Source organism: Haliotis cracherodii, unplaced genomic scaffold (genome assembly GCF_022045235.1).
Source record: "Haliotis cracherodii isolate W230 unplaced genomic scaffold, xgHalCrac1.p SCAF_22, whole genome shotgun sequence".
Lineage (NCBI taxonomy): Eukaryota > Metazoa > Mollusca > Gastropoda > Lepetellida > Haliotidae > Haliotis > Haliotis cracherodii.
Genome location: NW_027266278.1, coordinates 9,958,714 through 9,971,349, shown reverse-complemented (window position 1 = coordinate 9,971,349; position 12,636 = coordinate 9,958,714). Strand labels below are relative to the sequence as shown.

The 12,636-nt window shown below is 46.1% G+C and overlaps 1 protein-coding gene across 1 annotated transcript; it reads left to right on the top strand.

The window, feature by feature from the left end:
- The first annotated feature begins 3,876 nt into the window (after positions 1-3,876).
- On the top strand, positions 3,877-5,554 carry LOC139471472 (uncharacterized). The gene is made up of 2 exons (XM_071253832.1): positions 3,877-4,625; positions 5,104-5,554. Exons 1-2 carry the CDS (start codon positions 3,877-3,879, stop codon positions 5,552-5,554), a joined length of 1,200 nt encoding a protein of 399 aa, XP_071109933.1.
- The last annotated feature ends 7,082 nt before the right edge of the window (positions 5,555-12,636 follow it).

Genomic DNA, 12,636 nt, shown 5'->3' with positions numbered 1-12,636 from the left:
CGAGTCTTCATAAGGGAAACCGGATTCTATTTGGAGGATCGTCAACAAAAACACGGGGACCGCAATTCGCCAGAAACCATTGATCGTGGAATCGAATCCCGGTTCGCCCCGATTATGTTTCAAGGTTTGTCAGCACCATACCCGTGCTGGTGGGCTTCACCAAAGTGGTAAACGTCTGAGACATGTCTCACACATGATATAACTGGAACAGTGTTGAAAGCGGGTGTTAAAAAACTCACTCACTCACTCACTCACTCACTCACTCACTCACCTGAAACACGGCGGTGTCATATTGCGAAAGGCATTGTTCATTAGAGTATGGGGAACATGATCTATACCTTTGTTCATAGGCATGACTCCCTATCGCCCTCATCCAAACAGGTGCGTGTCGCAGGAGGCTATAGCGCGTTAAAGGGGGACATAGAGCTGAATAAGACACTTGGGCTTCTCACTTGTTGGTGAAGAAAGACCTTATGAGATAGTCGGGAAAACCGGTGTTAGAATTTTGCATTATAGCACAGCGAGCATATTGACGGTCGTAAGTTATAACATTAATACATAGGTAATACAATGCTTGTCATAGAAGCGGTCGGCGAGGAGGTTCGGTGACTTGGCCGATTGTGCGCCATCGAACCCCGCTCTTGCTTTTTCTCTTGCTCATTTTCAGTAATGCGGCGATAAACAACATTCACTTATTCCCTCGCCGCTTGTATAACAATCTCCTCAAAATCGGATCTTTTTCACCGATACCACATTATCTGTCACAGGGCATCTCTATATGAGGTCGGGTCAGTTGAACGTTCTGGGAAGCCAATCAGCGTCGATGATTCTAAACTCTGTTCGAGTGAGAGAAGCAGTCGTACACTCTTATCGGATTTCTGTATCTCGAAAACGATTTTAATCGAGGAGCGCCGAAAGAAAAAAAAAACCGCGTTAACTGCACGTATGTTCACTACACCAGAATTGATTAAATCCGAATTCGATATGGGCACCTTGAAGACATTTTTTCAATCATATCTGTTTTGCAGAAAGAGAAGAGAAATGTTTTAGTGACACCTTTTTTTAATTTAAGGAGACATAAATCGCAAAAAATGATAAATCTGTTTATTGTTTAGCGAATTTCAAAAAGCCTCTGTTAGTGGATTGGTGCATGGCACAGGATTGATCATTCCTAGCAGAAATCGGTGATATATGATTTAATTAATTCAATTTGAAAGATGTTTCTGCTGGCCACTAAGGAGTTCATGGCTTTTAAATCACCACCATGGAAATTAACTGAAGCGTCTGTAAAAGAGTAGCATGCTTCTCTAGTTGATGGATCACATGACTCCGAGATAAGTTTACAACTGAGTTTGTTTGTTTGTTGTTTAACGCCGCACTCAGCAATATTCCAGCAATATGACGGCGGTCTGTAAATAATCGAGTCTGGACCAGACAAGCCAGTGATTGATATCATGAGCATCGATACAACTAAGTTATCAGGGTACAGATATCAGTTTTGAGTTTTCTTGTTCAACACGCCTACGTAGATATAACTAAAGATATTTGAAGTAGCCCTGAAGCCGATTCTACAAACTAGGGAGTCGATGTATAGACTTCCGGCTTAGATTTCTCCTTGTGAATGAGTATGGTTTTACGCCGCTTTCAGCAATATTCCAGCAATATCACGGAGGGGGACACCAGGAATGGGCTTCACACGTTGTGCCCATGTGGGAATCGAACCCGGGTCTTCGATGTGACGAGCGAACGCTTTAACCACTAGGCTAGCCCGCCACCCCTTCTCTTTGCCAACACCAGGACATATTCATGGCCTTGTAAACTTACTACACTTATATATTTTGTGGTTGCATTGTAATTTGATAATTTATTAACTCTATTTCAAAAACATAATTTTATTCTTTTAAATCATAGAATCGGCTTGACGGCGCGCATTGTGTAAGAAGTCAGTTGTTTGACTGATACACTGGACACTCAGCAACGGGTCTTCCTTCCCGATTCGCAAGCTTACGATTGGTGTCATTCGTGACCAACTCGTGGTGTTCCGGGACAAGTCGAATAGCGACTCGTGCTCCTTTTGCGGCTATTTTTGCGACTGGGTTCCGTCTAAGCGCAAACGGGCTTAGTTCAAGGAATCGTCAACTTGTTGGGAATGAATCACGTATATTAAGACATATGTAAATTCAGAAATTATTCCTGAGGGATTCTTTGAACGAAGTACTTGAAGTCATACGAGCATTCTGCTTGGTTTGTCGTATTTCCGCAGATAACATTTAGCGAACCCACTGGTGAGTCAGTACATATTGCTTTAGTGGTCTAGTGGTAGAGCGTTGTTGTTAACCTGTCTGGCGTTCAGCATTAATGGGCTAAAACAAAGACTGGTCGGCTCGGAGTCAGTGTACTGTGTCTGAGTTGGGTGTTCATGTTAAACTGGGGCATGGTAACTCAGTTGGCTAGCACTATAAAACAGGCATTAGTCAGGGGACTAGTTCAAGCAGCCACACATACACTAGCACGCACGCACGCGCGCGCACACACACACACACACGCACACGCACGTCAATATAAAAGTGCAACAATCTCGACGGCGATGTTCAACCCCACCTCACCTCACCTCACCTCACCTCACCTCAAATATTGCTTTGAGCCGCATCAGCTTTTGCAGCTATTTGTGACGCAAATCCACCGGAATAGAGTTTTGCGCATGTGCGTCGAAAGAGGAAATGAGAGGGACATTTGAAACAAAGGTCACATGCACCATTGCACCCTGGGTAGTCGGTCCGAGTAAACAATTTATTATAACTCGATGACTACCTATAAACTGAAAAGTGCTGACACAGTGGTTTACGACATGACGAAAAACATTTTTCCTCAACACCTTTTAATTTCCTTAGTGGTATTTAGGCCACGTGTTACTTCAGGTCTTCCAACCTTTAAGTACATCTCGATGGCCATCTTTAAACTGAAAAGTGCTGACCCTAAGATACCCTTTTCATCGACTCGATTAATGTCTAGTTCACAGAATATCTAATCATGAGATGTAATTCCTTCTCTTCGGAAATCTTACACTGAAATCGTTATGGCCTGTTGCAGCAGAATGCAGTGGCTGAGCGAGTGTGGTTTTACGCCGCTTTTAGCAATATTCCAGCAATATCAATTTCATCGACTTGATTAATGTCTAGTTCACAGAATATCTAATCATGAGATGTAATTCCTTCTCTTCGGAATCTTACACTGAAATCGTTATGGCCTGTTGCAGCAGAATGCAGTGGGTGAGCGAGTGTGGTTTCCCACATTGTACCCATGTCGGGAATTGAACCCGGGTCTTTGGCATGACGAGCGAGCGCTTTAACCACTAGGCTACCCTACCGCCCCTGTAGATTTAACACAGATAAAGGAAGAGGGCGGCAGTTAGCTTGTATAGGGTCCGTTCACTGGCGTTGTGCCATGTATGTAAGATAAGAACAATGTAAACATGACCCAGTGTCGAAAACCTTCCTGGTTCAGGATAGACTTTGACAGGTCTGTTCCGTAAGAATAATTTTTTTCAGGGGAGATAACCCCTTACACTACATTACTAAAGTCCTGACCAAACCAAACGAAGCGGATAAAATCACATGGATGTCAGATTTCGGATGGGGATGATTTCAGCTCAATTTGAAGGGGCCGGTCGGGTAGCCTAGCGGTTAAGGCGTTCGCTCGTCACGCCGAAGGCCCGGGTTCGATTTCCGACATGGGTACAATATGTGAAGCCAATTTCGGGTGTCCCCCACCGTGATATTGCTGGAATATTGAAAAAGGCGGCGTAAAACCATACTCACTCTATGTTGAAGGGGGCGAGAGAGTCATTTTGTCGACACCTATCTGGTTGTAGTCGTAATGAAGGCGGCGGTTGCAGTCGTAGTGAAGGTGGCGTTTGTAGTCCTAGTGAAGGTGACGGTTGTAGTAGTGAAGGTGGCGGTTGTAGTCGTAGTGAAGGTGGCGGTTGTAGTCTTAGTGAAGGCGGCGGTTGTAGTCGTAGTGAAGGTGGCGTTTGTAGTCGTAGTGAAGGTGGCGGTTGTAGTCTTAGTGAAGGCGGCGGTTGTAGTCGTAGTGAAGGTGGCGGTTGTAGTCGTAGTGAAGGTGGCGGTTGTAGTAGTGAAGGTGGCGGTTGTAGTCGTAGTGAAGGCGGCGGTTGTAGTAGTGAAGGTGGCGGTTGAAGTAGTGAAGGTGGCGGTTGTAGTCGTAGTGAAGGTGGCGGTTGTAGTAGTGAAGGTGGCGGTTGTAGTCGTAGTGAAGGTGGCGGTTGTAGTCGTAGTGAAGGTGGCGGTTGTAGTCTTAGTGAAGGTGGCGGTTGTAGTCGTAGTGATGGTGGCGGTTGTAGTCGTAGTGATGGTGGCGGTTGTAGTCGTAGTGATGGTGGCGGTTGTAGTCGTAGTGATGGTGGCGGTTGTAGTCGTAGTGAAGGTGGCGGTTGCAGTCTTAGTGAAGGTGGCGGTTGTAGTCGTAGTGAAGGTGGCGGTTGTAGTAGTGAAGGTGGCGGTTGTAGTCTTAGTGAAGGTGGCGGTTGTAGTCGTAGTGAAGGTGGCGGTTGTAGTCGTAGTGAAGGTGGCGGTTGTAGTCTTAGTGAAGGTGGCGGTTGTAGTTTAGTGAAGGTGGCGGTTGTAGTAGTGAAGGTGGTGGTTGTAGTCGTAGTGAAGGTGGCGGTTGTAGTCGTAGTGAAGGTGGCGGTTGTAGTCGTAGTGAAGGTGGCGGTTGTAGTCTTAGTGAAGGTGGCGGTTGTAGTCGTAGTGAAGGTGGCGGTTGTAGTCGTAGTGAAGGTGGCGGTTGTAGTCGTAGTGAAGGTGGCGGTTGTAGTCGTAGTGAAGGTGGCGGTTGTAGTAGTGAAGGTGGCGATTGTAGTCGTAGTGAAGGCGGCGGTTGTAGTAGTGAAGGTGTCGGTTGTAGTAGTGAAGGTGGCGGTTGTAGTCGTAGTGATGGTGGCGGTTGTAGTAGTGAAGGTGGCGGTTGTAGTCGTAGTGAAGGTGGCGGTTGTAGTCGTAGTGAAGGTGGCGGTTGTAGTCGTAGTGAAGGTGGCGGTTGTAGTAGTGAAGGTGGCGGTTGTATTAGTGAAGGTTGCGGTTGTAGTCGTAGTGAAGGTGGCGGTTGTAGTCGTAGTGAAGGTGGCGGTTGTAGTAATGAAGGTGGCGGTTGTAATAGTGAAGGTAGCGGTGTAGTCGTAGTGAAGGTGGCGGTTGTAGTCGTAGTGAAGGTGGCGGTTGTAGTCGTAGTGAAGGTGGCGGTTGTAGTCGTAGTGAAGGTGGAGGTTGTAGTCGTAGTGAAGGTGGCGGTTGTAGTCGTAGTGAAGGTGGCGGTTGTAGTTTTAGTGAAGGTGGCGGTTGTAGTCTTAGTGAAGGTGGAGGTTGTAGTCTTAGTGAAGGTGGCGGTTGTAGTCGTAGTGAAGGTGGCGGTTGTAGTCTTAGTGAAGGTGATGGTTGAAGTCGTAGTGATGGTGGCGATTGTATTCATAGTGGTTGTGGTGACATTTTGTGGTGAAACCCACGAGATGATGATAAGAAAGTATAAGAGTTACTATTAGGCGGGGTTCAATCCCCCGACCATGGGAAGCTGATATCTCTTAGGGGCGTAACTCTGCACAGCTAAAGGTGGCGCCCTGGACTACTGGGCCACTCGTGTCACCAGCAGTGTTGGGAAGTACAAGATGTTATAGAGCAAACTAAGCTGGACATGTCGCTATGTATAGACTGACATCGTCAGTGTCTTCCTTGTCGAGAACAACTGGTTTAAGTCCATAAATAGAAGCAAAATCACATTTTGATTGTTGGCGATGACCTACATAACGCACATGGAATATTTCTAAACTAACGTTCGCCAAAATTGCATGTTTGAATTATTTCCACCATTTTGTAGTCAACTAAATGCTAAAAAGAACTGCGTTCTTGCAACTTAAGGAGATTTAGGGTAGCTTGAAAGTTATTTATTACCTTAATCTGGTAAGGACCTTTTGTTTTTAATCGCAGCGATGGTTGTGCTGTTGGTGGTTGTAGCCGTAGTGCTGGTGCTGGTTGAAGTCGTAGTCATGGTGGTGGTGGTGGTTGTTAGGGACATGGTGGTGGTGTGGTTGTAGTCATGGCAGTGGTGGTGGCGGTGGTGGTGGTGGTGGTTGTAGTCATGATGGCGATGGTGGTTGTAGTCATGGTGGTTCTGATGGTGGTTGTAGACATGTGGTGGTTGTAGTCATGGTGGTGGTTGTAGACATGGTGGTGGTTGTAGTCATGGTGGTGATGGTGGTTGTAGTCACGGTGGTGGTTGTAGTCATGGTGGTTGTAGTCATGGTGGTGGTTGTAGTCATGGTGGTTGTGGTGGTGGTTGTAGACATGGTGGTTGTGGTGGTGGTTGTAGTCATGGTGGTGGTGGTGGTTGTAGTCATGGTGGTTGTGGTTGTGGTTGTAGTTATGGTGGTGGTTGTAGTCATGGTGGTGGTGGTGGTTGTATTCATGGTGGTGGTGGTGGTAGTTGTAGACATGGTGGTTGTGGTGGTGGTTGTAGTTATGGTGGTGGTGGTGGTTGTAGTCATGGTAGTTGTGGTTGTAGTTATGGTGGTGGTGGTAGTTGTAGACATGGTGGTTGTGGTGGTGGTTGTAGTCATGGTGGTGGTGGTGGTTGTAGTCATGGTGGTGGTGGTGGTTGTAGTCATGGTGGTGGTTGTAGTCATGGTGGTTGTAGTCATGGTGGTGGTGGTGGTTGTAGTCATGGTGGTTGTGGTTGTGGTTGTAGTTATGGTGGTGGTTGTAGTCATGGTGGTGGTGGTGGTTGTATTCATGGTGGTGGTGGTGGTAGTTGTAGACATGGTGGTTGTGGTGGTGGTTGTAGTTATGGTGGTGGTGGTGGTTGTAGTCATGGTAGTTGTGGTTGTAGTTATGGTGGTGGTGGTAGTTGTAGACATGGTGGTTGTGGTGGTGGTTGTAGTCATGGTGGTGGTGGTGGTTGTAGTCATGGTGGTGGTGGTGGTTGTAGTCATGGTGGTGGTTGTAGTCATGGTGGTTGTAGTCATGGTGGTGGTTGTAGTCATGGTGGTTGTGGTGGTGGTTGTAGACATGGTGGTTGTGGTGGTGGTTGTAGTCATGGTGGTGATGATGGTTGTAGTCATGGTGGTGATGGTGGTTGTAGTCATGGTGGTTATAGTCATGGTGGTGGTGGTGGTGGTGGTGATGGTGGTTGTAGTCATGGTGGTTGCAGTCATGGTGGTGGTGGTGGTGGTGGTGGTGGTTGTAGACACGGTGGTGATGGTGGTTGTAGACATGGTAGTTGTGGTGGTGGTTGTAGTCATGGTGGTGGTGGTGGTGGTTGTAGTCATGGTGGTGGTGGTGGTGGTTGTAGTCATGGTGGTGATGGTGGTTGTAGTCATGGTGGTTGTAGTCATGGTGGTGGTGGTGGTGGTTGTAGTCAGGTGGTGATGGTGGTTGTAGTCATGGTGGTGGTGGTGGTTGTAGTCATGGTGGTGGTGGTGGTTGTAGTCATGGTGGTTGTGATGGTGGTTGTAGTCATGGTGGTGGTGGTGGTTGTAGTCATGGTGGTGGTGGTTGTAGTCATGGTGGTGGTGGTTGTAGTCATGGTGGTTGTGGTTGTAGATATGGTGGTAATGGTGATGGTTGTAGTCATGGTGGTTGTTGTTGTAGACATGGTGGTGGTGGTGGTGGTTGTAGTCATGGTGCTTGTAGTCATGGTGGTTGTGATGGTTGTTGTAGTCATGATGGTTGTGGTGGTGGTGGTGGTGGTTGTAGTCATGGTGGTTGTAGACATGGTGGTTGTGGTGGTTGTAGTCATGGTGGTTGTGGTGGTGGTGGTTGTAGTCATGGTGGTGTTGGTGGTTGTTGTATTCATGGTGGTTGTGGTGGTGATGGTGGTTGTGGTGGTGGTTGTTGTAGTCATGGTGGTGGTTGTGGTGGTGGTTGTTGTAATCATGGTGGTGGTGGTGGTGGTGGTGGTTGTAGTAATGGTGAAGTGATGGTGACGGTTGTATTCGAAGTGATGGGGGCGGTTGTATTCGAAGTGATGGGGGCGGTTGTATTCGAAGTGATGGGGGCGGTTGTATTCGAAGTGATGGGGGCGGTTGTATTCGAAGTGATGGGGGCGGTTGTATTCGAAGTGATGGGGCGGTTGTATTCGAAGTGTTGGGGGCGGTTGTATTAGAAGTGTTGGGGCGGTTGTATTCGAAGTGATGGGGCGGTTGTATTCGAAGTGATGGGGGCGGTTGTATTCGAAGTGATGGGGGCGGTTGTGTGTGAGCAGAAGGGAATAGTGTTGTTGTTGTTGTAGTCGAAGGGAAGGTTTTTGTAGTCGTGGTGATGTAGTGGTTGTAGTCGTAGTAATGGTGGTGGTGGTGGTTATAGTCGTTGTAATGGTGGAGGTTCTAGTGATGGTGGCGGAAATACAAGAGAGGGTGCAAAAGCTCACACAGGTACATCGTGTCAGGGGTTTGGACATCGGGGTAGCCTGGTTAACGCGTTCGCTCGTCGCGCCTAAGAACCGGGTTCGATTCCTCACATGGGTACAATGTGTGAAGTCCATTTCTGTTCTCCCCTACCGTGATATTGCTGGAATATTGCTAAAAGCGGCGTACAACTCACTCACTGAAAGAGGTCACACGAAGACAAACTTTTATCAGTATAAGATATCAGTATAAGAAAGGACACACCAATGTTTGATGGTGGCTAAAAATGAAACAAACAAGCTATGTTTTTTGCAATTTCGGCGACTGTTTTCAGCCGAGTAAAGTTTAGATAATGTTTGTAATGTTTGTGTCAAATCCAATGTTCAAGTGGATACTTTCCCTTCTCTGGCAGTTTAGAATGGGTTGAAATTAAGTTGACTACTAAACTGAATTGACCCGCTATATTATCTGTTATCACGAATTTGGCTGATCTTCCTAGCAACTATATACCCGTGAAGATCCGGGGTAAAATAGGTCTTCAGCAACCCAAGCTTGCCGTAAAAGGTGACTATGCTTGTCGTTAGAGGCGACTAACGGGATCGGGTGGTCAGGCTCGCTGACTTGGTAGATGCATGTCACCGTATCCCAGTTGTGTAGATCGAAGCTCGTGATGTCAATCACTGGTTTGTCTGGTTCAGACTCGATTATTTGCAGACCGATTGAATATAGCTGGAATATCGCTGAGTGCGGCGTTGAACAACAAACAAACAAAATCCTAGCAACTACGAGACCGCCTCCGTGGTCTAATGGTAGAGCGTCCGCCCGGAGAGCGGAAGATCCGGGGTTCGATCCACAGCCGCGTCATACCAAAAGACATTCCAAGATGGTACTTGTTGTTACCCTGCTTCGCGCTCGGCATTAAGGGGCTAAAACAAGGACTGGTCGGCTCAGAGTCGGTATACTGTGTCTGAGTGGGGTATTCATGTTAAACTGCGGCATGGTATCTCAGTGTGCTAGCACTATACATCGGCATCAGACCGGACTAGTACAAGCAGTCACACACACACATACACGTGCGTGCACGTCGCTATATAAGTTCAATAATCTTGCACGCGACGTTAAACCCCATTTCACCTCACCTCACCACGCAACTACGAACGCCGTTGGCATAGAGTGACACAAATATCGTGACCAACTGGCTAACAATATTTTCTGTCTTCCTTGGGATATAGCGTGCACAAAATTTGACAACAATACATTTTGGTAAATTAACTTCCTGGTGTCGTCAGAGAGGTTGCCAGAAAAATCTTTTCCTACTTGCAACTTGACCTGTATTGTTGGCCGGATCTTCCTGTTTGTTTGGTGTGTTTTTTTCTTGAAATACAATTCCAAAGTTATTCCCTTGCTGTGTGCAGGCGCGCGTTGTGATATTGGAGGTGAATAGGTCCGCGGTTCCCAGCACGTGTCGTGAGAACTGCGGAATTAGAAACAATGGTCCCGTTCCACAAAGCGATCTTAAGGCGACGTGTGTCGTAATCATTGTTAAATTATTGTAATCACGATCTTCTTAACACTAAAATCGCTTTGGAAACGGTTCCCAGGTGTTTACAATAGGTGATCTGGTTCCAGTTCCGAAAAGCGCTACGACTATAAATAATAATAATAATAATAATAATAATAATAATAATAATAATAATAATAATAATAATAATGATGATGATGATGATGATGATAAAAATGGTGATGATGATTGTGGTGGTTGTGGTGGTGATGATGATGATGATGGTGATGATGATGATGATAGTGATGATGATGATGATGATGATGATGATGATGATGATGATGATAATGGTGATGATGATGATGGTTATGATGATGATAATGGTGATGATGATGATGGTGGTTATGATGATAATAATGGTGATGATGATGATGATGATGATGATGGTTATGATGATGATAATGGTGATGATGATGATAATAATGATGATGATGATAATGGTGATGATGATGATAATGATGATGATGATGATGATGATGATGATGATGATGATGATGATGATGATGATGATAGTAAGTAGCAGTAGCAGTAGCAGTAGTCGTAGTAGTAGTTAGTAGATTCTCAACTCCCTGGGTAGTATACAACCAAAGCTGCCTACGGGCGCTAGAGGGTTGTTACAGCCACCTGATATACCGGGTACCCATTCTCTGCTGGGTGTATGAGGCACAGTTGAACTAAGTCACTTGCCCAGGGTGACATCACACGTTTTGACACTTGTGTTTCGGGATGATCGTAGTTAAGATATGACACTTACGATTATTTTAGCAGTGGGGTCGCGATGTGGCACGGTGCCTAGCGGTTACCGGAGCTGGCCTTCATGGGTCACGTTTCACAAAGTGATCTTATTACTGATTATTAAGACTGACCGCCTCCGTGGTCTAGTGGTAGAGCGTCCGCCCGGAGAGCGGGAGATCCGGGGTTCGATCCCAAACCGCGTCATACCAAAAGACGTTAAAAGATGGTACTTGTTGTTACCCTGTCTGGCGCTTGGCATTAAGGGGCTAAAACAAGAACTGGTCGGCTCGGAGTCAGTATACTGTGTCTGAGTGGGGTATTCATGTTAAACTGCGGCATGGTATCTCAGTGTGCTAGCACTGTAAATCGGGATCAGTCCGGACTAGTACAAGCAGCCACACACGCAACACGTGCATTCACGTCGCTATATAAGTGCAATAATCTTGGACGCGACGTTAAACCCCATTTCACCCACCTCACCTAGTACTAAGACTATCCTAATCCCGTGTGCAAGTATGAATGTTACGATACTCGTAGCGCTAGGATTTCCATCTGGCCCTGGTTGACTGTATGAACGTGTCCCGACCGAGATGACCGTCGCTCATGCTATCAAGCACTGGTTTGCTTGGCTTGGAACTGATTATGTAGGGGATATAGCTGGACTAATCCTGGTGTATACAGTATTCACGCACTCTGTTTGTGGTACAATCGGAACACTGTTAAAGCAGTGTCAAGCTCCTCCCGAGAACATCCGGGTATCAACTTACCTTAGCAACCCATGCTTGTCGAAAGAGGCGACTAACGGGATCGGGTGGCCAGGCTCGCTGGCTTGGTTGATCGATGCCCATGATGCTAATCACTGGATTGTCTTGTCCATATTCGATTATTTACATATAGCTGGAATATTGCTGAAGGGGCCAACAAAAAACAAAGTGTTAAGCTCACTCCAGTATTCCCTGCGTAATTAAAAAGTTATAGTTGTTTTAATCGGTAATACCGGTGAGTGAAACTTGTTTTTCTTTTTTTTTGAATAAACAGTGGAACGGTTGAAATGTTTGCAGGTGAGGTGATATGTGTTTAAACGCAGCTTTCAAGATTATTACACTTGTACAACGAGTGTCGCTGGTTGCGCTTTGGAAATATAGTCTGCACTATCGCCCATGTGGACTGTAGTAAAAGTATAGTTCTGCTACTAGCTATTATAGTTATAGTACTTTGACCTTGAAATAGTTCCGGGGAATACTATATTTTATTACACTACACAAAGGTAGAGCAAACGTCCTTACTTTTCTAAGAGTGAGTATGGTTTTTACTCCCACTTTTAGCAATATTCCAGCAATATGACGGCGGGGGACACCAGAAATGGGCTTCACACATTGTACCCATGTCGGGAATCGAACCCTGGTCTTCGGCGTGACGGGGCGGTCGGGTAGCCTAGTGGTTAAAGCGTTCGCTTGTCACGCCGAAGACCCGGGTTCGATTCCCGACATGGGTACAATGTGTGAAGACCATTTCTTGTGTCCCCCGCCGTCATATTGCTGGAATATAATAGGCTTAAATAAGTTTTATTATCATCCAATATATTCATCCAAAATTCCATGCAACAACAAGTAGGATTTAAATGCATTTTGTATATAAATTTCGGGCAGTTTAATCACGTGACTCGGAACATTCCACAAGTGCATTATGGGGCCGAACTAAAACATGTCTAACATAGCCGAAGTTCTCTGTCGCTAGTTATTGTGAGTCGAGTTGTTTTCTGTCACAACAGCTGCCACAATTGTTAGCAGACTGCAGCAACTGACAGCGAGATGATGTGTTTACCGAGGTGTTTGCACTACGTGATACGTAACGGACTTGAATCGGCAACCAGAAGCGTGCACGTTATTCGTCATTCGTCATTCAACTTACAACATTAAAATGCATTCGA